Source organism: Scardinius erythrophthalmus (genome assembly GCF_964197995.2).
Source record: "Scardinius erythrophthalmus genome assembly, chromosome: 7".
NCBI classification, from domain to species: Eukaryota; Metazoa; Chordata; class Actinopteri; order Cypriniformes; family Leuciscidae; genus Scardinius; species Scardinius erythrophthalmus.
Genome location: NC_138227.1, coordinates 35,719,574 through 35,746,913, shown reverse-complemented (window position 1 = coordinate 35,746,913; position 27,340 = coordinate 35,719,574). Strand labels below are relative to the sequence as shown.

Below are 27,340 nucleotides of genomic sequence, written 5' to 3'. Positions count from 1 at the left end.
CTATGAGCAGATCTAGACACAAGGGGGAAGAGGAAGGTGTCAGAGAGAAAACTGCACCAGCTTACAGCAATTACTGAAACAGATCATTTAAATGTTAGCGGTAGAGAGAGCGGGCAAGCATATTGGCTGCAGATTACAAGCAAAGGATACCAGCTTGAGCCACATAATACATGCAATGAGTTAGTTCAAAGAAATATTAATAATCAATCATAACTTGTTATAATTGATTATGAATATTTGGATCAATTTATAGAATTAACTTAATGTAGTAAAATGAATATTACATTCAACCCACCAGTTTGTCCCGTGAACAATCAGCATTAATTGTTTATTAACTCTAAGAAATATTCATTTCCTGGGGAGGGAAATGTCTTTCTTATTGTACAGTACTACTAAGAGCCTGTAGTCACAATCTAAATCGTAAAGTAAACTTTGTTGCAAGCGGAGAATCAGAACCAAATACGTATTGTGCACAAGTTTTATTAACTAAATCATAAACATAACTTATCTAAACACACATGCAAACAAGCATAGGTAAATGGAAAAGATCCATTTAACTATGAAAAGAACCATCAGTTTATCATCTTCAGAGCACCTCATTAAATGTATACTTGTCACGGTTCATAAATCCTTGTGTTAATTTTGTGTATCTGTTGGTGTTTTTGTAGGTGCTGGGTCTATGTGTGTGGTGCTTGTTTGTTGCCTAGTGACCAGCTCATCACTCTAATCAGTCACTTCAGCTGCAGCTAGTTTACTGCATATATCTAGCTGGAGTGAGTTATGCTGGGTGTCGGTTCGTTACTCCATGTCTTTTTCTCATTGCCAGTTACCTTGTCAGAGTTGCTTGCTGTGTTTGATCCCCGCGTGCTCAACTGAGTCCAGTGTTGCGCTGGATTACGGGGTTTACATCGACCAGCATCCTTGTCTGTGATTCCACATTGAGAGTTTCCTGTAGTGCACCCTGAATATCCACTTTGTGGTATCGTCTGTCGAGTTTCGTCAGTCTCCGAACCTTGTCTGACCAGAGTATTTTCTCTGTCTAAATAAACTGTCTGTTGCTACTTGCACTTGGATCTTGGAACTCGTTATTGTGACAATACTTGCATGGTGTTTGCAGTGGAAACAATTCTTGAAGTTCTTGGAAAAGGATGGTGATGGTTCGGTGAGTGTCAAACGTGGAAGTCGCAAACGTTTTCTTCTCCGTTGGATGAAGAAGAAATTATGAACTTGAGTGGTTTGTTTGACTCTTTGACTCTGGTTGAAGGTTTTCTCTTGCTCCATGAGCACATGGCTGACCACATGCAGATTGTGACCTGCCGTCCCTGGGCCAGAAAGGCCATGCAGGCAACCAAGGAGTGAGGAAGTCGAAGATGGTTGCCCATTCAGAAAACTCCTCTGTGGTTGATTTATGAATCTTTGTTTTAAGCGTGCTCATTTGCATGTGCAGCTGGATTGGTTTCTGATGAAGAAACTAAGAAAGATTCTTGTAATACTAATATGTTGCGCAGCTATAGGCATATCATGTACACAATCATTTCGATCTTCAAAGTATCAATTTATAGAGACCAAACATGGTATAGGTGAGGTTACATTGACCATTGGCTCTATCATAAAATACACAGTATCAAAAAAACATTGTACAAGACTGTAAATCATTCACACAATTTTCTGGGATGGATGTTCATTTATAGTTTGTCAATAAATGAATGCAGCAAAGTCTTTTTTGAGATCTGTTTCTGTCTTCCCTATTGTCTCTGCCTTGACCACATGACCACATTTTTAACAGCAATAAAACCAACTTATCTGATCGCAGTCATGGTTACCAAGACCCTTCTTGCCCTTGTTGGGGGAATGGGACCATAGATCCCAGAGTTTTAAAGATTACATTTAACAAACAATTGTGTCTGATTTGTCTCAGTCACTACATACATGAGATTATTGCAGGGCCTTTTCTAGGCATTGGCAACCTAGGAGGTTTCCTAGGACACCACCAGCTGGAGTGGGCATCAACGAGCACTTCAACACTGTATTTGAGCAATAATTAACGAGTTAAATAGCATTTAAGCATAGGCAGAAAATAGAATTCTTTTAAAAAAAATTATCAGAAAGACATGATTAGAAATCTAAAAATGTAGAGTCTAAAGAAAATGTATATATATATATATATTTAAATGAATGACTAATCAACAAAATAACAGGTTATTTTATAAAATAACAAAAATTGTTTTGGTAATGATTGCCATGACCAAAGCTTTGCTAGAAAGCACCTTCTGGTTTGTAATACTAATTTTAATAATAATAATTATAATGATAATAATAATAATAATAAGCTTTAAGTGAAATAATAAAGCAATAATGAGAAAAAGATATGCAGGTTCATGCTATTCCTTCTCCAATTATCTCATACATTATTGTCTCCCTCTCCTGGTAGTAGTCTGTATTGCTGGGGCAAAATAATATATATATATATATATATATATATATATATATATATATATATATATATATATATATATATATATATATATATATATATTTTTTTTTTTTTTTTTTTTTTTTTTTTTTGTACTCAAATCTGTATATGAAGCTTAATTTACATGTCATATTATGATTACAGATAACTATAGATTCTAAGCTTTGGTACACCCTTTATTACTGAAAATGATTATATGGTTGAATACCTGATTTTTTACGATATTCTAGTAGTGAGTTTTGTTTACTCCATAGAGATTGGCTTTTTAGAGGTGTGTATACTGCAAGTAGGTACTTTTCTATTTAGAAAAGATACAGGTAACTAAATGTATTTCTCTTACAAGGAAAATAATATAAATGGAATAAAAAATATATTATTATATTTATAGGCTTTACTTTTTGCTTTTGCTAATTGAATTCGCCAGTAACTCCTTCAGTTCTGGATACAAACATTGTGAACAATTTCATTCTTGTAAATTACCATCAGTGTTTACAGTATGTTTATTATTAACTACATATTTTCAGTCCCAAATTTTCAAATAGGGCCTATATGGCCATTTTAAACTATAGCTTTAACCAACCACATCCTTTTTAAAATGTTCCAGAATCGGCATATTATATTGTTGATGTTTTTAAATTGGATTTATTTGCAAAGGAAAGACTTTTACTTCTCTAATAAACTGAATAAACCTTTGTCTTATTTCTTTTGTTCTCACTCCATAAACAATTGGGTTAAAACAACTTGGAAAAAGTAAGTACATTGTGCTCACAAATACACGACTACTGGTTGAAAAAATATTTCTTATTCTGTATGACATAAACGCAATCAGGGCAAACATCAAACTACATGTCATAACAATGATGTGAGTAATGCAGGTGTTTATGGCCTTCATGTGGGCCTTCCCAGATTTAAACACAGAGGTAAAAATCACAGCATAGGAAGCAATAATGAGAATGAAATCTGCAGTTGGTATAAGGAAAGCAGACAAAAGTCCTACTAAGTTATTAATAGATATATCTCCACATGCTAACTGAACCAACGCCATGTGTTCACAAAAACAGTGATCAATCACATTTGTTAAACAAAATGACAGTTCCCTTTCGAAAGGGAACTCTACACTACGTCAGAATGACGCAATGGGGAACGCCTCAGGCGTGACAGGTGTCTGAAATCACTATCAAATCACGCCAATCATAATGACCGGCGACAGCCCGTGAATCATTAACGTGAATGATTAACGTGCGACCTGCAAGTATAAAAGGGAGCCTTGCAAACATGACAAACATCCTTTCGTCTTCAGGGACTGTCAGTTTGATTTTGAAAAAAAGTCGGCAAAGAAAAAAATTAAACGCACGGAGAAGGCTGGAAGCTTCAGGAAGTGTGCAGATCCGTGCCCAAGGTATTTGACGCCGGGTGATACACACAAACTGCGTTCTCTGTCTGGGCAAAGAGCACGCACAGGCGGCTCTTGAGGGAGCTGTCTGTGCAAACTGTGAGCATTTTCCTTTGAAAATGCTCCGCTCTCGTCTAGCCCTCTTCTCGAGCGAAGAGGGCTCACCATCAGTACCTCATGGCTCAGGTCCTGCTCGCGCTGAGGCAGAGCGGCGACTGATGTCATGGGGTTCTCAGAGGGATCTCGCCGATCGTCTTGAGAGGGGTGTTAACCTCTCAGATGATTCGGCGGATGACGAGGGTGAGTTGCAGGTGGATGACGAAGAAGATTTTTCTCCGACTATTCCTGCAACAGGTGCTCTTCAGGACGGGCAGGTGATGGATGTGGAGGAGGTCATTCAGGTGGATCCTGAACCCTCTCAGCCACCCTGCCCCGTGTATGCTGAGCTGCTGGATGTAATGGAACGCGCCACTGACAGGTTGCAACTGCCATGGCGGCGCGTTAGGAGAGAAATTGTTCGTGGCAGGTTGGACGATCAATTTCTCCCCGGCCATAGACCACCAGCTCAGGCGAGCCTTCCATTTCTTCCCGATCTCCATACTGAGATCGAGAGGGCATGGAAGAACCCATACTCTGCTCGGATCCACCGACATCAGCGGGCTAGTTTTGCTGATGTTGAAGGGATCGGCGAGTATGGGTATGTGTCGATGCCGCCCATTGACGAGACGTTTGCGAACCATCTCGTGTCTGGGCGGGCGTCGACGCTGAGTGCTCCAGCCCTGCCATCCAAACCGCTCAAGACCACAGCGCGTTTGAATGGCAGAGCATACACGGCAGCGGGTCAGGCCGGTGCTGCCCTGCACACTATGGCGGTGTTGCAGGCGTACCAGGCCGACCTGCTGAGGGATCTTGACCAGGGGGCAGGGCTGTCCCCTGAAGCGGTGGCTGAGCTGCGCCGCACCACAGATCTTGCTCTCCGGGCCACTAAACATACTGCCGCTGCGATCGGGCGATCAATGGCGGCAATGGTGGCCACGGAGAGGCATCTGTGGTTGAACCTGGCTGGCATCGGGGAGAAAGAGAAGGCCTTTCTCCTTGATGCACCGGTTTCGCCCTCTGAACTTTTTGGCACCTCCGTGGAGACGGGGGTTGGAAAGTTCAGGGAGGCAAAGGCGCGCTCAGCGGCATTCAAGACCTGTATACCGCTGAGATCCGGATCCGAGCCCAGACAGGCGGGAGAGCCTGGCCCTTCACGACCTGATGGCCGTAGACAGGGCCAGAGAGCTAGTGTCGCCTCTCGTGCACCCCCTCCATGTAGGAGCAGGTCACAAAGGAGGCGTGACTCCCGCAGGAAAAAGAAGGATCTGAGGGAGGTGATCCAGTACAAACGATCACAGCGTTAGTAATGGATCATCTCCTGGAGGGTGGTTACAATCCCAGCCCTCTCCTCTTTTTCCCGACTCCCCAGGCGTTTTTACACCAGGCCTGGGGCTGGGCCTATGATGAGAACAAAGTTCTGATGGCCCGCCTCGGCTTGGTTGGTGAGAGCGCCTCTTTCAGGCATGTAAAGTGGTGGACCCCAGGTTCATAAAGAACTCTCTGGCGAGTCTTCACTTCGCACGCCGTAGGTGAACTGGTTGGTTTTAACATAATTTCTGTGTGTATACTAACACCAATTTGTATTTCTCTACAGACCTTGTTCCCTGTATAGACCTAGGGGGGTCATTCCTAGAGGAGCAATGAGGTAAGGTATTGGAACTTCAGGGCCCTGAAGCCCCCCAGCTTGTGGCTAGAACGATTTAGGGGAAGCTCAAAAAAGATTTGGCTCCCGTGTGAGTAGGTGATGGCCTTCCTGTCATAACATTTTTATGCATGGTGGGCCACCACTCATTTCTATGTTAGCCTCAGGGCTTTAAGCCACCTAGAGGTAGAGTAGTTGGTCTTCCTAAAAAAAAAAAAGAAGCTTTTTTACTTTAGGTTTAGACTGACGCTGGCGCTTCAGATAGATCTTTTGTCCTACCTTTCGGTTTGTGACATTGGTATCCTGAGTACTTCGCTCCTCTGAGCTCTGTAAGGTGTCAGTAGGTTGAGTGTTTCACAGCCTCTCAATCAAGTAGGCTGAACCGCTCGAACGATGGGTGAAAGTTGGTTGGCTTGCAAGCAAGCCCCGCTCCCCCAGGCTGGGCACAGGACAAATCCCTGTCACCCTTCGGAGCCACTTGCAGGCCCGCTCCCTGTCTAATATTTCAGGGGCATATGGTGTTACTCCCCCGCTAACTCAGGGTAGTTTTGAGTAGTCCATTCTCAGCTCTGTATTATCTACCTCACACCATGATGGCTCCGGTTGAGTAGGGAGTTCTAACTACATTTCATTCCGGTCTTTTGAACTCCGCTCCCTTGAAGCCAGAGCATTGCCATGAGCTGACACCCATGCATATAGTAGGTAGGCCCTTAAAGTGGGGCCTCCACTAGGCAGAGTGGCGTATGTTGTACTCCCCGGCTATGAGGGTATTGCTTTTGCTGAGTACACTGCCTTTGGCAATGTGATTAGGTACCAGGATGCTGTAAGCGCTGTAGTAACAGTTTTTCTGCCTTGAAGGCTGCACAGTTAGGTAGTAGGCCCCAGCAGGCCTCCTTGACCGGGTAGCCCCTAAAATAGGGCTCCTAGGTCGGCTCACCTTCGGTGGTTGGCCCTGGTAGTTCGGGCAGAAGGCTCACTACCGAGTAGTAAGTCTTAACAGGCCTCCTCGGAGGTGGGTCACAACATTGTGAAGCATACACTAGGAAAAAACTATAGGAAAAGTTTTTTTATAAGTATGGTTCCAGCAGTGTTTATTAATGTAGCAGAAAGACTTGCTATCAGCTAGTAGGCTCGACCGGGCCTCCCTGTTAGGCGAGTCCCCAGCAGCAGTTACATCCAGCTGATTAGACTGTTTCAGGAAGTAGGCCTCTTCAGGCCTCCCTGAAGATGGGCTCCCACATTTTTTTGTGGTGATCAGGTAGTAGGCTTTACTAGGCCTCCCTGAGGGCTAAATCCCTCATACTGTGGTATTAAGTGGCAGGCCCCACAGGCTTCCCTGAGGTTGAACTATCAGGTAGTAGGTCTCATAAGGCCTCCCTGAAGGCAAAGCCCCATAGACAGTCAACTGGACTGCCAGTCTGGCCCACTGTCAGCTGTGGTTTTCAGGTAGTAGGCCTCTCCAGACCTCCTTGAAAGAAAGCTCCTTCATGTCATGGTTCTCTGGTAGTAGGCCTCACCAGGCCTCCCTGGAGTTGAGTTCCAACATACCTTGAGTTTCCACTTAATGTGGTTTTCTGGTAACGGGTAGTAGGCCTCTCTAGGCCTCTCTGTAAGTGAACTCCCATGTACTGTGGTTATCAGGTAGTAGGCTTCATTGGGCCTCCCTTAAGTTGAGCTCCCACATTTTGTGGTTGTCATGTAGCAGGCCTCTCCAGGCCTCTCTATAAGTGAACTCCCATGCACTGTGGTTATCAGGTGGAAGGCCTCGCTAGGCCTCCCTGAAGTTGAGCTCCCACATACTGTGGGTATCATGTAATAGGCCTCTCCAGGCCTCCTTGGAAGGTTAGCTCCCACTTACTGTGTGTTTCCACTTAGCATGGTGTTCCAGGTAGTAGGCCTCGCTAGGCCTCCCTGAAGTTGAGTTCCCACATACTGTGGTTGTCATGTAGTAGGCCTCACCAGGCCTCCTTGAAGGGTTTGCTCCCACTTACTGTGTGTTTTCACTTAGCATGGTTTTTCAGGTAGTAGGCCTCTCCAGGCCTCTCTGAAAGTGAGCTCCCACGTATTGTGGTTATCAGGTAGTAGGCTTCACCAGGCCTCTCTGAAGGTGAGCTCCCACATACTGTGGTTGTCAGGTAGTAGGCCTCTCCAGGTCTCCCTGAGAGTAGTTTCACAGTGGTGCTGGGTTTTGTAAGCTAGTGGCCGCTTACTTTCAGTTTAGCAGACCTTATCAGACAGCTACCGAAGGTGAGCTTGTGCCCTGGCTCGACTCAAGTTTTTATTCTCTGCTACGGGTTCCCTTCTGGAACCTCTTTATCCTGCTACAGCCTGGTTGCCTACCAGGTAGATCTAATGCTCCCCTCACTGAGGGTCAGTATGAGTATGTGGTCTCCTGAGTCTGGTCAGTCGGTCGTAGGCCTCTCATGAGGCCTCCCAGTTAGATCAGTCCTTAGGCCCTCACAGGCCTCCTCAGTGTTTTGAAACACAAACACTGGGTTGATCCGTGGATCGAGTAGAGAAACTCCCCTCGCTGGCAAGGGTTGTAAAGCACTATGCTGAGTCATACTCTCCAGGAAATCCCGTCTCTGAGATCCGGTCTGAGTGGTTCACTGCCTGCTTCGCAGTCCCTCGGGTTGGATGCCTTCCTAAAGGCAAGTGTCCAGAGGCTCTGTCTTCGGACAGACAGGAAGTGGCCAGACTGTTGTGTCTTATATAGTGACACCAGGTCAGGCCTGCCTGGTGGCATTTCAGGTGGCACGTTCCCCTGAATAGTGACTGGCTGGGGTTCCCTCAGGTTCCCTAGCCACATTCCCTAGAAGGGACCCCTTCTAAGAGGTTGAAGTTGTGGTTCTAGGCCCTTGAGCAGGCCCAGGTAGATCTTTCACTAAACTTTGTTTATGGAGGTTTTGTGTGGAATCTTATAGCTTGGGCTATGACCGTAGGGAGTGCTGTCACTGACAGCCCAGTGTGACCTGGGGGTGAGTGGTTCTAGCGTTCATTTGAATTGCCGGTTCTGACAGTTGTCACTGCCTTTGGGCATGCACTCCCCTTAGCATGGTGGCGTTGGTATATCGTTCCCCATTGCGTCATTCTGACGTAGTGTAGAGTTCTCTTTCGAAAGGGAACGTCTCAGGTTACGACTGTAACCTATGTTCCCTGAGAACAGGGAACGAGACACTACGTCTTCCTGCCATGCCTCGGGGCCTGCCTGCAACAGTCCCTTCAGACGATAGGATGTTTGTCATGTTTGCAAGGCCCCCTTTTATACTTGCAGGTCGCACGTTAATCATTCACGTTAATGATTCACGGGCTGTCGCCGGTCATTATGATTGCCGTGATTTGATAGTGATTTCAGACACCTGTCACGCCTGAGGCGTTCCCCATTGCCATTTTGTCTGCGTAAATGGGGAAAAATCGAAGATAACGTCAGTAAACTACGGTGTACTGCAAGGATTTGTGTTAGGCCCTCTGCTATTCTCAATATATATGCTGCCACTTGGTAATATTATAAGAAAACATGGAATTAATTTCCACTGTTATGCTGATGACACTCAATTATATATTTCATCACGACCAGATGAAAACGCTAAATTATCTAAATTAACAGAGTGTGTTAAAGATATAAAATACTGGATGACATGTAATTTTCTGCTATTAAATTCAGATAAAACGGAGGTATTACTTATTAGTCCAAAAAACTGCCCACAAAACCTCTTACAATACAACTTTAATTTAGAAGGGTGTCCTGTTACTTTATCCTCTACAGTAAAAGACCTGGGTGTTATATTAGACTGCAACTTGTCTTTTGAAAATCATATTTCATATGTTACAAGAACAGCCTTTTTCCACCTTAGAAATATTGCTAAGTTACGTAACATGCTATCTGTTTCTGATGCAGAAAAGTTAGTTCATGCATTCATGACCTCGAGACTAGATTACTGTAATGCTTTATTAGCTGGTTGTCCTAGGATATCTAAGTGGACTTAGATATCCTAGGAATGACCAGAAGCCTCGAATTTAGTGATCTTAAAGAGCGCGATGGATTGTAGGGCGATAGAAGTTCCGTTAAATACACGAAAGCTAAGCCGTTTAGGGCTTTATAGGTCAGTAGCAATACTTTGTAATTGATACGGAACTTTATAGGTAACCAATGTAGAGACGACAGAATTGGTGTTATATGATCGTATTTTCTTGATCTAGTAAGAACTCTAGCGGCGGCATTTTGGACTAACTGTAGCTTGTTTATTGAGGATGTTTATCGAGACTAGATTACTGTAATGCTTTATTAGCTGGTTGTCCTATTAGCTGGACAACCAGCTAATAAAGCATTACAGTAATCTAGTTTTCACATTTAGCTCCTAAACTCTGGAATGGCCTTCCTGATATTGTTCGAGGCTCAGACTCGCTGTCCCAGTTTAAAACTAGATTAAAGACGCATCTCTTCAGCCAGGCATTCACATAATACTTACATTTTATACTACAGTTGAATCAGATTGAATGCATTAATATTGCGAACAGCAGCTACGCTAATTATTTCCCATATACTTTTCTGTTGTTATCTCGAGACGCTAGTCCCGAGGTAAATACAGATCGTCAGCTCCAGTTTGTATCCAGCCTCTCATGGAAACTACAGATTCTCCAACACCCGTGCAGAGACGACTCGGCGCCTGTGAAGAGACAACTCGACGCTGGCGATGTTTATGCCCTAAATCAATACATGATTAACTAACTGTATTTCTCTATGTACATTTCTGAAATGCACTTTCTGTAAAGCTGCTTTGAAACAATATGTATTGTGAAAAGCGCTATACAAATAAATTTGAATTGAATTGAATTGAATTGAATTGCGTCATTCTGACGTAGTGTCTTGTTCCCTGTTCTCAGGGAACATAGGTTACAGTCGTAACCTGAGACGTTTTCCAGACATAGAGACCATGGTGATATTCAGAAGTCCATTTCTAAATAATGGGACAACAATAAACTTTAGAAAGTTAGGAATTTCCATGTATTTATGATAGTAAAGCGGTTTGCATATTGCAAAGTAACGGTCCAGTGCCATCCAAAAAAGCAAAGTGGACTGAAATGAGGCAACAAAATGAATGCAAAACATTTGTATCAAACAACCAGTTAAAGATATCCCACTCCAATTAAATAAAAAACTAAGCATGTTAGGTACAAAAAATACAGGTGAGATCAAGTCTACAACAGCCATTAGACCTATTAGTACATACATAGGAGAATGCAGAGACTTTTGACATATGATTAAATATATGAGAACAGAATTTGCTGTGATAGACAGTAAAAACATCAGAAAGAAAAGGATAAATAAAAAAGGCCTCCATTCTCCTAGGCTGTAGAAACCAATCAGATTGAAGTCTGTGAATGAAATATTTTGTGTAGAAAGATTCTTCATGCTGTTCATAAAAAAAAAAAAAAAAGGAATTAATGCCTAAAGATAAAAACTAAACCATTTTTCCATGTATGTCCAGTAGGCTGTGCTACATTTGAGAGTGATAAATAAAAAATTCTACAGTATTACTCACAATTATGTTATTCAGTGATTTCACTTTCACAATATGAATTAAAATGCCCAGTGAATGTGCTTTTCATCTATTATCATTATGAAATGATTAGAATACACTTAATTTTACCTTATTTGTGAGGCTTCTTTGTTGTACTTGGTTGCTGTGAAGAGAGAGGAAAAAAATCAAGCTGACCGTTACAAGTTAGATGTTCAGTGAATGTTTCATTATATAAAGATAAAGATACAGATACAAGATATGATGTTGTGTTTAATTACATAGGCCTTTCATGCATTAACCTGTGCTCTCGATAACTATTGTTTAACTATCATAATTCTTTTTCTTACATGTAAGAGCGAAATGAAAGCGTGACATGAAATCATGGTCTCTAAATACACTATGTCGTGTTCCCATGAGTCTGTAAACTATTCCCATGTTGGAATAGAAACAGCCACAGGTTTTCACTTATGCATTATATATACACAGTATATATCCCTTATAAAAAAATAAGTATGCTTCAAGTTCATTTTATTAAGTAGGCTATACCTTAGTAAAGTTCAAGTATATTTTTAAGAATGCTCTATGAAGTAAGTATACCAATACCAATGTACTAGAAGTATACTTGTAAGTGTACTGTTTCAGTAATACTTGGGACTTAATTGGCCCACTTTTTAGTTTATGTAGCGTCTGGACCAATCGGACACACACAATTCATTTATTTAATGAATAATCCAGCAAACTCACTGTGAAACTTTCACCAAAAACTAACATCCCAAATGAAGCTAACACACTGGCAGGACAGTGTATTGTTACAGGAAACACAGAGAGTTTTACGATCCAAAGGAATGTGGCCGCATGTGCAAGAGAGAGACAATGGGAAAACAGAAACAATCTTCCATTGCAGACTTCGCTGCATTAATCAGAAACAAACTGATCTAGAAATGAATGTCACGGAATATCACGGAATGGACAACTATCAACTCTTGGCCTTCTTGTTACGTTCAGGGTGCCGTGCTGTCCAGCGTGGCCTCAGCAGGCCTCGAATCACAACAGCCATGTGCTCATCTGGAGAGAGAGGACTCTCTCTCCACCACAACAGCATCAAGGACAACCTCAGGAGTTCCACATCTTCATTCAATGCAGAAGAAGACCATCACAACTCCCACCTTTTGCTCTGCGTGTCCTCTCCGGCCCAGGGCTGGCAGGCCCCAATCTGCACTTCAGCTATGAGAACAGTGTCGAACTAACCACGAAAGTCCAGCATATCTTCTCCATCCAGCAGAGAAGAAACGATTGCAACTCATACAGTGACATTTGACACTCAAGGACCCAGCAACAAATTCAATCTTCAACCACTCCAAGAATTGACCATGCAAGTATCAATTTAATGAGGTGCTCTGAAAATGATAAGCTTATGGTTCTTTTCAATGTTAAATAGATCTTTTCCATAGTTCTATTTCCTGCTTCCGGTTCCACATCACTCACCCCCTTTACCTATGCATGTATGTTTGTTTAGTGCTAGTTATGCTTGAGAGTTAGTTAATAAAACGTGTGCACAATATGGATTTTGTTTCTAAGTCTCTGCTTGCATACAAAGTCCCTTTTACGATCTTGATCTTGTTACATGCTTTAAGTGCTGTACACGCTAAGGAATAATTATTTTTCAGTGACCATGAAAGATACACTTTTCTTAGAATAAATGAATAATCAAAGAGTTCTTTGGAACTGATAAATTGATTGTAGTATTAATTTAGCTTACCTCAAAGTTAATCTAATTAACCGACCCAAATATTAATAATTAATCGTAATTGGTAATTATGGATTATTATTAATATTTCCCCTTTGAGCTAATATTGTTACATTTATAAAAGTATAAATTTGAGTGTAGCAAATTAGCTCTATGAAATATTAATAATCAATAATAACTTGTTATAATTGATTATGAATATTTGGATCAGTTAATATAATTAACTTAATGTCGTGAATTAATATTACAATCAATTAACCTGTTTGTCCTGTGAACACTCGGGATTAATTGTTTATTAACTCTAAGAAATGTACATTTCCAGGGCATGGGAAATGTCTTTCTTAATTTACAGTACTACTAAGAGCAGTAACCAAGATCTAAATGATTAGTGACTCCAGTTATGAGCTTGAGACACGGACAACTTTACGTGTGACATGAACAAGATTTTATTAACTAGTCTTAAACTACTCTAACATACACACACATACATGCATACAGTTTACCAAGGGAAAGAGAGCTGAAGCAGAATACAGGAAAGCAAGAAATTATAGCATTGTTTGAAATTCAGCAGATCAACAGCCTTGAGCAAACCATCAGTTTAGTTCTAACACACCCTTCTTTAAAAGGGGTAAGGATACTTAATGTATCAAATAATGAGACTAAGTTTGATACTTGCATGTCTCGCCCATTTGAATTAAACTGTCCTGATGCAATCTGTTGAGGCTCCAGTTGATCTTTGCTGATGTAGTCTTGATGAGAGAGAACCAGTGGGTTTCAGAGTATCTTTGGTGAATGGAAAGACAAGGCCGCAGCCTGGCACAAGCTTGGTGGGTCCTTAGAAGCTTCTAGTTCATCATCTTCACGTCAGCATTTCAGAAAGGGACTAAGAGAGAGCTAGCTAACCCCTTACCTCTCACCCCCAATTTTGGCAAGGGCTGCATACATGACATACCCAAAATAAAAAGGTTGCTGCTCATAAGTCATTCTGAATAGACACATAACCAACATATATTTAGAAAGCCAACCCTTGAGAGTTTACAGTTCAAGACTCAAAATTAACCAGACTGTTATTAATATTGAGATATATAAGCTCAAACATAAAACAAAAACAACAAATATTAAAAATATATTTATTAAATATATAAACATATTATGTGAATTTAGGATAGCAACTTATAACCACAACTAAAGTGTAGCCACAACTGTGGTCATGCTTCATTTCAAGTCTGAGAATGATATCTCTAAAATTATGCATTTTATGAAGCCTATTGTGAGACCATGTCAGGGGAGAATTCTCAGAGAAAGCAAACAAGTTTCTCAACAAATAGTTTATTGCACTCTAAACACCTATTTACTGTCTCTGACTATGTCTGGCAAAGATAACTGGCCCCATTCATGTTCTTTTCATTTAAATCGACCAAGCTTTCACACCTGTGATGGTCTTCATCATTCTTTTATTCTTATTCTTTTGTTTGAATGCAGCCATTATAGCCTTTCTTCTAGCATAATGCTTAGCCATTGACACATAATGTGTAACCCTCATAGACTATAATCCACCTATTAACTTAAGCCTTGTCAGAAAACAAACAACTAAAAAATATTCTTGGAACTTTTAAATGCGAATTATTTTTAAAAAATGATTGTATGGAATAGACAGCTCCTGCAGCAGGTGCATTAGCACAACAGTTAGCCTCAAGCTACATGACACAATTTAATTTATTAATATTACACTTTTATTTAAAGCTCACTTTAAAACACCATCGAGTGTTTGTATTATATTCCGGTCGCGGTTTAGAATGGTTTTAAGTCAGAAAACGAATGTGAAATATGTCATTTTTAGCATTTTATATGAAGCTATGGGCTATGCTTATCCTTACCTTTATTTTTTATTCATATAAAAATACCCCAAATCGCACGAAAATAACACACAAAACACACATACTTAAATCGTGCATTTATTAGAACTTGTTTCGGTGAAGAAATGTCACGTTCGCTTTGTTTATCATGAATGTGCTGAATCAGGAAGTATACACAGGACGCGTCATGCAGAAGAGGTCACGTTGAATCACATGATGGTGATTGACAGATGGACAGCCGAATCATATTTCTTCGAGGTCATGTCTGTCTCAAATCAGGAAGAGGAGATACACAGCAAGCTCCGTGCGCTGTTTCAGCTGTTTATATGGTATTATTCAGTGAAAAATGAATAGGAATTGTATTCTGCATTGTCGAAATATTTTACTAACATATGATAATTAATCAATATTTCTCCAAATATGCGCACCATTGTAATAATTGCCCTGACGGATTCTGTTTATTATATGTATTTGAGCACAAATAAACTGGAGAAGACGAGAATGGATGTTGTGTGAGTGATTAATTCTATTCAAAATAACGATCGTTACAGATGAATTATTTTGCACTCCTGTCATAAATTAAAAAATTAATGTCACTGCAAACCAGTTTAATCATAAACCGTGGTCAAATATCGAAGCTGGAGTCTTGAACCTTCCATATGATGCTGATTTTGTCCAGATCAAGTAAGAGTGTGATGTTTTAAAATAGTAATGCATTTTGAACAACAAATAGTTGGGATCACTGGTGATCCCTGCCAGGCAAGGGGCTAAAAGCTGATCTTGGGTTTTTAAAGTGTGAAGAAGTAACACCTTCTGGAGGTGCAAGTGCCAATGAGAGGATTTTCCTTTGGAGGGAAATTATTTTACGACCATTGTCTTTGAACGTAATCTGATTGGATGTTCAACACAAGAATCTTTAAGATGCTTATAATACTAATGCGTCACAAAAGTTAGCAAAATGTAATGTAGCTGTAACCAGGTAAAAAGCTACTAAAGTCAATCACTGGACTGGTTATCAAAGCCCTGGGTTAAGTGAACTGCACATATAAAATGTTTTAGTGCATTTCTCATCCATGGATGGAATGTTACGCTGGCCCTTTAAAGGTGAACTAAGTAACTTTTTTACCTTAACTGAACAGCTTCGGAGTCATTGGAATGGTTATATTACTTATTTCGGGTTGAATGGTGGTCGTTTCGCACCCGCCTGGTGCCCGTGAGCGGAAAATTCGCACTTGCAACTTTGAGCCGGCGGGCCGCCGGCCGCCGCGGCAGGAAGTCTCGCGTGATATCAGGTCTCGCGATGTAAACAATTGCTTTACGGCCAAAAGAAATCTGCTAAAATGCTGTCATTATTGCGCTCCCTCACGCTGTTCGAACCCGAATGAAGAAGATGTTTTAAAGAATGTCCCATCTGCTTTGATGTCGTTGATCTACTAGCCTCTGGTGTCTGAGAATCACCAAAGAGTTTTTACAACAGTGTTGTCAAATATCTATTCCGAAGCTGTGGGGGGAGCTCTAGAGAGAAACCTGCGAGCAAAAAGCGAGAATACAGCGAAGAAATCCCGAAGCTACTGAGTGCTGCTTTAAGAAACGTCACTGTCTGGAAGTGTCGCTAGAGTGGTCTGTGAGCAGTGCGTTTTCCCAACGTGGTTTTGGATGATGATCTTGCGGACGCTGTGTCGAATCAAGGCCACAAAAGTCGATGATATAACCAAAATAGGGAGAAATATGCACTTTTAGTACACAGTAAAATCTCCAGTGTTGAAATCCTGGTGTTAAGGACTTTTAGAGTAAAGTGTTAATTTTCTGGTGTTGAATTTCAAGGGATTAAGGGTGTAAACTGCACCCTCTGGGTGGTGAAAATATGTGGAGTTAAATCAGTGGCGTAACTTTGTTTTAAAAAGTGGGTGGGATGTTTTTTTTTTTTTAAACGGGGGGGGGGGGGGGCGGTATGAATGCTGAATCATAAATCGATGTATGTACAATAACATTACGATGTCCAGCAATCGATTGAAATAGTGCATATTGAAATGGTCCAGTGGTAGAATTTTTGCCAAGCGTGTCAGAGGTTGTGGGTTCTAATCCACACTCGTATAGTTTTTTTTTTCTCTTCTCATTAAAACCGATTATGTTTATCAGTGGTTGTATATCAGGCAAGCATACGTTTGTATGCATTTTGTTTGGGAATTTCACCAGAACGAATAGAGAGTCTCCACAACGGATTGAAGCGTGCGTCCGAGTGAAGACTGTGCGCGAGCCACAAGAGAACACAGTATCAGCGCCACTGATCGCAGCGGCAACGAGCACTTTGACCACTTGATTTCAAAAACAACACATTTCAGCGGTAGATCGCCTCTTACAAACGAACTAAATGAATGCTCTGCTAGTTAACTGGAGATGTTTTATTTATTTGTATTGGTACATTCGTGCCGCGAGATGTTTCAAAAGTGGTGGGGACAATATCGACCTTAGCAAAAAGTGGTGGGGACATGTCCCACCCGTCCCCCAATTACGCCTATGAGTTAAATTAATAACACAGAGAGAGTGTAATTAGTTACATCCGGGACATTTACGCGCTGGGCGCGACCAGACGAGCTGAAACTTTTTTCAAAGACGCCATTCTCTTTGACTCGCGATGCAAGGCATACGAGGAGGGAAAACGCATCAATTAAGTGTTATATCGCATTTATACATGCATTTTATAACATCATATTGTTTTATAACAATATGTATATGCCGTTCATGGCTAAACTGCTCTCAGAGGGGCATTTTCCATGACGCGCGATGTGGAGCAGACCAGGATGGTGTTGCTTTTTAACAGGGAAACGACGAAAGTAAGTGTTTTAACTAATTTACAACATGTATTTCATGGCATTATATTGTTTTGTAACGATATTTATGTGATGTGCGCGCTCAAACCTTTCTCCCAGACTGACGTTAGGCCCTCCATCTTCTTTGACTCATGACGCAGTGCAGACACGGAGTTTGCTTTTAACAGTGAAAACACCGAGTAAGTGTTTTAACTTATTTACAATAACGTTACGTGTTTTATAATGTTATATTGTTTTATGATAATATTTGTGACGTGCAAATATCATAAAGTAGCCTATGTATTTATCCTCAAACTATCTTTTACTCTCGTTGCCAGCACACCTAACGTATAACGTTAACTGAAAAACAGAACAACAACTCCACAAACTGCGGACTTACAATGCACGTGAAATTGTCACTTTATTTCCTTATTTGGATGACCAATTTTCTTAAAATTGTTAAGTAATTCTTTCAGATTAAATATGTATGCAAAATGTATTTATCAGATTTATATTTGGTTGATGTTTGGATATGCTTTAAAAGTTGATTTTGCTATTTGTGTTTGCTTAGAGCATTTCTATGATGCACCAAGTAGCTAAGAGTAGCAGGCTGGGTGTCTAAAGACTGTACAGACTAGAACCTGGTGATGGTAAGATTTAACAGATAACATACATGTATGAGAGAATCATGGGCACAAACATAAAAAATAATCATAGCTTTGTTGCTATTTGGTAGATTTTCTGTGTTTCATAACTCATTTTGAATTTGTCCAGTCAAATTATTTTACAAAAGTAAATCTTTTTTTTTTTTTACTTAAAATGAGTTTTCAAACCTTTTTATGATTTGACAGGTATATGTTTTCTTGCTGTTTAATTTTAGACTCAACTGATCTGAAAAAAATCTGCCAATCACCTGCCCCCAACATCACAAAGCCACAACAACAGAGCAAAGATTCTTCTGGCAGCTGACTATTTAGTGAGATTTCTTAAGGTGCAGGTCTTAATTTATTCTTAAAGGGATAGTTCACTTTGAAATTAAATTTTGTTATGTTTTAGCTTACCTCAAGGGCATCCAATATGTAGGTGTCTTTGTTTCCGCAGTAGTTTCAATTTTGATATTTGTAGGTCAAACCGTTCTTGTCTGTCAGTCATATAATGCAGGTCTACGGTCACCACCTCAAAGATCATGCGCAGAGAAGTCCAAATTAAACAATTCCCCATCGTAAGTACACATTGATGGCCTAAGACACGAAACGAGCGGTTTGTGTGAGAAAACTAACAGTAAATATATAGTTTTTACCTCTTGTACACAACCACGTCCAAGTGATCTGAGGGCGCGCGAGCTTCCTGGTGTGTACATCACTCATTGTTTACCACTCCCGGATGAGTTCGCGCGAGCATACGTAATTGTTTTCTTTTACGTTGGTTTAAACATCCCGGATAAGCGCAAATTAGTACCATTTCTATTAGCCGTCTTACCTACAATCTCTGTTCTGTGTAAACAATGAGTGACGTATACGCATGAGAGATCACTTCCGGTGCTTTCCGGCCCTTGCGCAGACTAAGCCAGAACGCGCGCACACGTCACACACCAGGAAGCGCGTGCGCCCTCAGATCACTTGGACGTGGTTGTGTACAAGAGGTAAAAACTATATAAATACTGTTCGTTTTCTCACACAAACCGCTCGTGTACTTACGATGGGGAATTGTTTTAATTTGGACTCTGTGCATGCTCTTTGAGGTGGTGACCATAGACCTGCATTATATGACTGACAGACAAGAATGGTTTGACCTAAAAATATCAAAATTGAAACTACTGCGGAAACAAAGACACTTACATCTTGGATGCCCTTGAGGTAAGCTAAAACATACCAACATTTTATTTGAGTGAACTATCCCTTTAAAGGGTTAGTTCACCCACAAATGGAAATTCTGCCATTAATTACTCCTTATGTCGTTCCAAACATGTAAGACTTTCTTTCATCTTCACAACACAAATGAAGATATTTTTAATGAAATCTGAGAGGTTCCTGTCCCTCCATTGACAGTCCACGCAACTACCACTTTCAAGCCCCAGAAAGGTAGAAAGGTACATCATTAAAGTACTCCATGCGACTTCAGTGGTTGAACATACATTTTATTAAACTATGCAAGTGCTGTGTTTGCAGCAAAAACCAGTTACCACTTAATTTATAAAATATTAATTTCCAGGGTTCTCAAGTCTCACGCATTGGCCGTGAGACACACGCAATTCAACCAGTTCACACGCCACACCGTGTATTTCTCACGCTGAAAAGGCAATGCCAACCAAGTTGTCCTACAAGCTTTATATATAACGTTGTATACGAGGCGCGGGCACACAAAGTGAAGTTTCCTGGCGCCAGCACGAATCTCGCGGCCAGATTGCGTTCGTTAATAGTCAACATAGATGCGCGAACACACGGAAGTTGACGGAACATTCTCGGCCACCGTACGTTTGTTACTAGGTAACCAACAACATCGCGTGAACACACGTCGTGATGATGGAGAAGGTAAGTTGGAAGAAAGCTCGTCTAACATTTTTAGGCTAGAACATTTAATATATAGCCCATCGTATACATTACTATTGATGCAGTCAAAAACTCTACAACTACTCTGCAACCAGGCCAGAAGCTTTGGCTCAGTTTGGCTAGCTTACGTTATCTGAAACTAAGGGAAATGTTAGTGGGTATGGGAAGGAATGAAGATGTATTTCTTTTTATTTCATTTTATTTTAAATAAATTTAAATGTATTTATTTTTATTTTATTTTAAATTATATATTATACTGTATTAATAGTATTTCTAGTTACATTAAGGCTACATACGTATTAAAGCAGAGTGCTCTGGGTAATATATATCCTGTCAAAACATACATTAATCATTGCCATTGCATTTGTATTTTTCAAACACTTACAACACAAAACACATTTCATAAGCTGGAGTGTGTACTCTTGTACACACACACACACACACACACACACACACACACACACACACACACACACACACACACACCTTAATAATACACTAATATGTAATTTGTTCACAATGTCCCACCACACAATAAATCATTATGCCGTTTCAACTAGACACATTCAAAATGCAAAAATATTTGTTTTTCCAAACTGTTTGGAGCAATTTGTTATATTTTTGTAATTTTTGTATAACTTATTTGTAATTTTGAAATATAACATTAAAGAGTATATTTGATGTGATGAATTGCTCTGTCATTTATTAGATTTACCAATTGTTATAATTTCAATTTGTGCTGGTTAATTATGAACAATGGGTAAAATTGGGCGGCGGGGACAGGTGGGGGCGGGGCTCCATTAGGCTCCTCCCCCAACCACATGTGATCTCACTCCAAGCTTTTGGTAAAACTTGAGAACCCTGAATTTCCAACATGTGTTCATGAGATAATTACAACACGTGCATGTTGTTAATGCGAGAGCAGATGTTGTTGTGTGATTGTGCATTGAAGATTAATATTTTGTAAATAAAGTTGAGTTAAAATTGTAGTAAAAAAATTCGTAAAATTGAGGTCAAACCACTGGAGTCACATGGATTACTTGTGATTTTCTTTGTACCTTTCCGTGGCTTTGGAAGTGGTAGTTGAAAAGGCTGTCGATCAAGGGACAGAAATCTCTATTTTAATCTTCATTAAGTGTTCTGAAGATGAGCAAAACTCTTACTGGTTTGGAACAACATAAGGGTGAATAATTAATGACAGAATACAAATTTTTGGATGAATAAAGTATTTAATTTACTTGGAAATCAGTAAATTCAAGTCTTAATCTTACCAAAATAGTTTCTTGTTTGAGTCACGAAAGTCTAAAACGGTTTAACTTATTTCCACCATAAACTTTTGCTGTATTTATAAAACACAAATTGTATTGATTGTAATTGGTCTGGTTTTGTGTTGTCTAGGGAACCAGCACTCCAGGATTTTTCGAAAAAGTTGGATCTGCACAGCCTTTCCTTCTCTGTGAAACAACAATGCACTGAACTTTAGTGTTAGCAACTGGACACAACTGATCCACTCATATTCTGCAATTGTTTTTCATCTGCTGAATGTTGTTGACCCAAGCACTGCTGTACTGTTGCAAAGTTGAAGGTACTGAATCAACTTCACTGACACATAACTTACATTCACTGACATGTACATGACTTGAGGTATTACAGACCATTTGAATAACCAGCTTTCATATAATTCTGGTGACATAAATGCCTATATTGTGCCTTCATCATTTATTTTAAAAGTTAACCTATGATGTAAAGGGGCTTGTTAGTTAATAAAAAACTAGTTTGTTAAAACAACTGCTTGCATTTTGCCTTTATTTTTAATTTTACAAGGAACAGAATTCTACTATGATCCCAGACTGAGGTTACAATTTAACTTTCTGGACTGTTTTGAAATAAAGGTTTGAAAGAGTAATATAGAGTGATGTGTTTATTTCAAAGAGTCTATTTTACAGTTCTTTAAAGTGGCAGATGCAGAACACTAATAAGAAAAAAACTGGTAACTCCCTTAGTGTTTTTATTTGTAAAAATGTGTTTTATCAACACCAGGATGGTGTAAATTTTCACTCCTATAAGCTTGAGAAGATTGTGATTTCCATTTTTTTAAAGGTGTTAGGTCAACACCAGAACAGTGTAGAATTTTAACTGCACCCAGCTCTGTGACAGTGTTGTTGTTCTCTGCATTGGTGTTAATATTTTACTCTCTTAGTGTTCATATTGTAACACTGCGTCGGTGTTGCGAGAGGCAACACTTTTGAAAGTGTTGAACTAACACTTTGTGGGTGGTTCCCATATATACACTTTTAAAGTGTTGAAATAACTCTATTGGTGTTGATTTACGGATTTCAAATTTACTGTGTAGTTTGTGAAGTCCTCCTCAGTGTTTGCTTGGCCGGATGGCTGTGTATTGTGTTGATTGATGGTGATTGATGGTGATTTCTGTCGAGACGCATCTCTGTGTGGGGAAATCCCAACAACACAATTCTTTCGAAGCGTAAGTGATGAACTATCATCAATATCAGCGTAACGTTAAGATTATTTTGTGTATAATTTGATGTGAACGTCTCGGTTACGTATGTTACCCTCGTTCCCTGAGTAGGGAACGGAGACGTTACGTCGGATGACGACGAATGGGGTTTCGCTTAGAAATCCTATCATCTTCGAGTGTTAAAACACGAGCCAATGGCAAAGAAATGCCATGGGTCTGCGGAATTTGCACAGCGTAACTCCGCCCCGCCCTGGGGGTATAAAGGAAGTCGCTGGCAACATGCAGATATGTCTTCGCTGAGGAGCCGAGACTGAACTCAGGCGTTCCAGCGGTACAGCGGAAGTGGCAGGGAGACGTAACGTCTCCGTTCCCTACTCAGGGAACGAGGGTTACATACGTAACCGAGACGTTCCCTTTCGTTGTCACTCCGAGTTACGTCGGATGACGACGAATGGGGTTCCCGTATAATCACGCCACCTCTCGACTGTCTTCCAGTGCCCTGCGTAAGTCTGAGCTCCCTGTCGTGAGACTAGCACGGACGAAGGAGTCCTACTTAACACAGGAATACCAAGGTACACTGGGAAGCATATCCAGTGGAAATATGCAATCATGCCCAACCCGAAGGGGGGGACTTGGAATACACATATGACCCCGAAGGGCTGCATACGGAGTAACACTGGGGTGTCCAGCCGCAGGTGGAATATTTCAACCCCAGGGGTGGCAAGGTGGCTTGCCAAGGGAAAGACACATGCTCAAAGAGGCTTACAGTGGAAATACACATGTGGGGGTCGCCCGAAGGGAACCATGCACATGGAGACACCTAGCCAAGCGCGAAAGCTGCCAGTGGCATAACTCTGGCGTTGACGTCGTCAGTGCTGGAGGAGACTCAGGGCTTATGAGGCTCATCTGAGGAATATCGCACGTATCTCGTCCATGGAGAGGAATGGCGAGCAAGCGAAGACACCTGAGCAGAATCTAGCACCGGCTAGTTGAAGCGAGTACATGAGAAGAAACTGGCTCCACTCGGAGATTATAGAATCTCGCGAATGTGTTAGGTGTCGCCCAGCCTGCAGCTCTGCAGATGTCTGTTAGCGAGGCGCCATGCGCTAGAGCCCAAGAGGATGCCACACTCCGAGTGGAGTGGGCCGTCACACCAAGGGGGCACGGTCGACCTTGCTGCTGGTAAGCCAAAGCAATGGCGTCCACTATCCAGTGAGACAACCTTTGCTTGGAGAGAGCCTTTCCCTTCAGCTTCCCACCATAACAGACAAAGAGCTGGTCTGAGGTCCTGAAACACCGCGTTCTGTCTACGTAAGCACGAAGGAAAATGCCTGCAGGTCCCCTACCCTCTTGATGGAGGCCAATGCAACCAGGAGCGCTGTCTTCAATGACAGGAACTTAAGCTCCACTGATTGCAGAGGCTCAAAGGGAACACTCTGCAGGGCAGTTAAAACCACTGAGAGGTCCCAAGAGGGTACGATGGGAGGACGAGGAGGATTTAATCTCCTGGCTCCCCTCAGGAATCTGACGATCAGGTCGTGCTTTCCCAAGGACTTACCATCAACTGCGTCGTGATGTGCGGCAATGGCGGCTACATACACTTTCAGGGTGGAGGGAGAAAGCCTTCGCTCCAACCCTTCTTGCAGGAAGGAAAGCACGACACTGATGGGGCATTTTGTGGGTTCTTGATGTTTAGAAGAACACCAGGTGACGAAGAGGTTCCACTTCAACGCATAGACATGTCTCGTGGACGATGCTCTAGCGGAAGTGATGGTAGCCACCACCGCTGGTGGTAGGGTACTCAAACCTGCCTCGTCCCGTCCAGGAGCCACACGTGGAGGTTCCAAAGACCGGGACGAGGGTGCCAAAGGGTGCCCCGTCCCTGAGAAAGGAGGTCCTTCCTCAGAGGAATTGGCCAGGGAGGTGCTGTCGCAAGGAGTATGAGTTCTGAGAACCAGGTGTGGTTGGGCCAGTATGGGGCAACCAATATGACCTGCTCCTCGTCCTCCCTGATCTTGCGCAGGGTCCACGCAAGAATGCTCACTGGGGGAAACGCATACTTGCGTAGGCCCCGCGGCCAGCTGTGCGCCAGTGCATCCGTGCCGAGCGTGCCCTCGGTCAGGGAATAAAACAGGTCGCAATGGGACGAGTCGTGGGAGGCAAACAGGTCTACCTGTGCGTCGCCGAACTGATCCCAAATCAGCTGGACCGTCTGGGGATGGAGTCGCCATTCTCCAGAGAGAGGCCGTACTCGAGACAGCTCGTCGGCCGCCTGGTTCAGGTGTCCGGGATATAAATGGCTCGAAGCGACCTCAGATGCTTCTGACTCCATATGAGGAGGTGGCAGGCGAGTTGTGACATACGGCGGGAGCGCAGACCACCTTGATGGTTGATGTACGCTACTGTCGCGGTATTGTCTGATCGGACTAATACGTGCTGACCCCTGAGCAGCGCATGGAAGCGGTGCAGGGCGAGATGTACAGCCAGCAACTCGAGGCAACTGACATGCCATAGGCGCTGGGGTCCTGTCCAGGAGCCCGCGGCAGCATGTCCATTGCACATGGCGCCCCAGCTCGTGGTGGAGGCATCTGTTGAGACAACAACATGCCGGGAAACTCGTTCCAGGGGCACTCCGGCCCGTAGAAAGCTGAGGTTCGACCACGGGGTGAAGATCTGACGGCAGGTCGGAGTCACTGGGACCCGGAGCTTGCCGTGTTGCCATGCCCACCTCAGGACTCGATCGCGAAGCCAAAGCTGAAGCGGTCTCATATGAAGCAATCCGAGCGGCGTTACTGCGGCTGCAGATGCCATATGCCCCAGGAGCCTCTGAAATAGTTTCAGTGGAACCGCACTCTTGCCCTCGAATTGGCGAAGACAAGTCAGCAGTGACTGCCCGCGCTCGCTCGTAAGCTGCGCGCACATGGCGACTGAGTCGATCTCCATACCGAGAAAAGAGATCCTCTGCACGGGGCAAAGTTTGCTCTTTTCCCAGTTGACCCGAAGGCCCAGACAGGCCTCATCGCCATCTCTGAGCAGCCCGTCTCAGGAGCGCCGCTTAGCCTGGCGTTTAGCGGGGCGCGGGGCGGGAGAGGGCTGTGGCGCCTTCCTACGGCTTCCTCTACGACGCGACCCGGGAGCAGCGGACTGCTGGGGCCGATCGGGAGGGGCGGGAACCGCAGGAGGGTGCCCTCGGCGGCGAGCGGGCTGAGGCACCTGTGCCGACAGTTGCGCCGCCGAAGCAGCGGGCCGCCGGGGCAGGACATGTTTTAAAGCCTCAGTCTGCTTCTGGGCAGTCGAGAACTGCTGGGCAAAATCCTCGACTGCACCGCCGAATAGGCCAGCCTTGGATATGGGGGTGTCGAGGAACCGGGTCCGCTCGGCCTCCCGCATATCAGCCAGGTTTAGCCATAGGTGTCGCTCCTGGACCACCGAAGTGGCCATCACCTGACCCAGCGAGCGTGCGGTCACCTTCGTCGCTCAGAGAGCAAGGTCGGTGGCGGCACGCAACTCATCAAAGAGTGCTGGGTCAGACCTTCCCTCGTGCATATCACGCAACATCTGGGCCTGGTAGACCTGCAGAGTCGCCATGGCATGCAGTGAGGAGGCCGCCGTCCCCGCAGCTCTGTAGGCCTTCGCCACCAGGGTGGAAGAGAACCTACAGGCCTTGGAGGGGTGCTTTGGGTCCCCGCGGAAAGAAGCACTCTGAGGACACAGCTGCATCGCAACAGAGCGTTCAACCTGGGGAACCCCAGTGTACCCTTTGGCGGCCGCCTGATCAAGGGGAGGCAAGGCGGAGGCGGTCGCCGAACGATCACGGGAAGACAATGGTGCCTTCCAGGACCTCCTCATGCACATCCGGGAAAAAAGGCATTGGGGTTGGCCGCCGACGCGGATCAGCAGCCGCACCCAAAAACCAATCGTCCAGCCGCGAACGAACCGGCCCAGGTGGCGGGGACCACTCTAGACCGATCGCCGCGGCTGCCCGGGAAAGCATGGCCGTCATCTCGGGATCAGACTCGGACAATGCTGGGACACCCGAGGGTGGCAGCACAGCCGAATCCTCACTTCCCGAGGACTCCTGCCCACCTTGTGATGCAGTGATCGACATCACGTCATCCTCTGGAGCCCCGAATGAAACTCGCGGCAAGTCCGAGGACTGTACAGCGGTTTCGACGCGGACACTCGCGGGTTGCACGGGAACAGAGGGAAGTGTGGAGCGTGGAATAGTCAGCGCTTTGTTCCACACTGTAACCCTCAGATCACCCTGGCCGCCAGCCGAAGTACCAGCCCTCTCGGGACCAGTAGATCGGGGTGCGGATGAGGGGACTCTCACATGAAGATCATTGAGTCTCGATCTCAACCGTGCGATGGGCATGTTCCTGCAGTGGGAACATGACTCATCCACAAACGCTGCCTTAGCGTGATCGACACCCAGACACACAAGACAGTGATTGTGCCCATCAGAGTCAGACACGAATAGACCGCAACCAGAAGTGCACGGGCGAGGCATCTTTAAAAAGACGTGCCGTGTGCAATGCTCTTTTGTGAAAGGAGATTTCTCCGCAGAGTGCTGAAGCGACCAGGGAGAGAACACACAAACTCTGGCAAATCACTGCACAGATCAGCAGGGAATGTGCACTCGCTGGAACTCGCTGTCACACCAACACCTGGAGAGAGGCTCGTCTCGAAGAGATGAAGAGATAAACTCAGGATTTGGCTGTGGAGTGAAGTACATCAACTTGGCTCCGAAGCGAAAACATATCTGCATGT

At 43.2% G+C, this 27,340-nt stretch overlaps 1 protein-coding gene across 1 annotated transcript; it reads right to left on the bottom strand.

Moving 5' to 3' along the window:
* On the bottom strand, positions 1-25,960 carry LOC308693827 (olfactory receptor 52K2-like; the record flags this gene model as incomplete). Its single annotated transcript, XM_081370921.1, has 5 exons — positions 1-12; positions 3,141-3,591; positions 10,533-11,021; positions 11,259-11,292; positions 25,681-25,960. The coding sequence occupies 5 exons, from the start codon at positions 25,958-25,960 to the stop codon at positions 1-3; spliced, it is 1,266 nt and encodes a 421-aa protein (XP_081227047.1).
* Between the last annotated feature and the right edge of the window lie 1,380 nt (positions 25,961-27,340).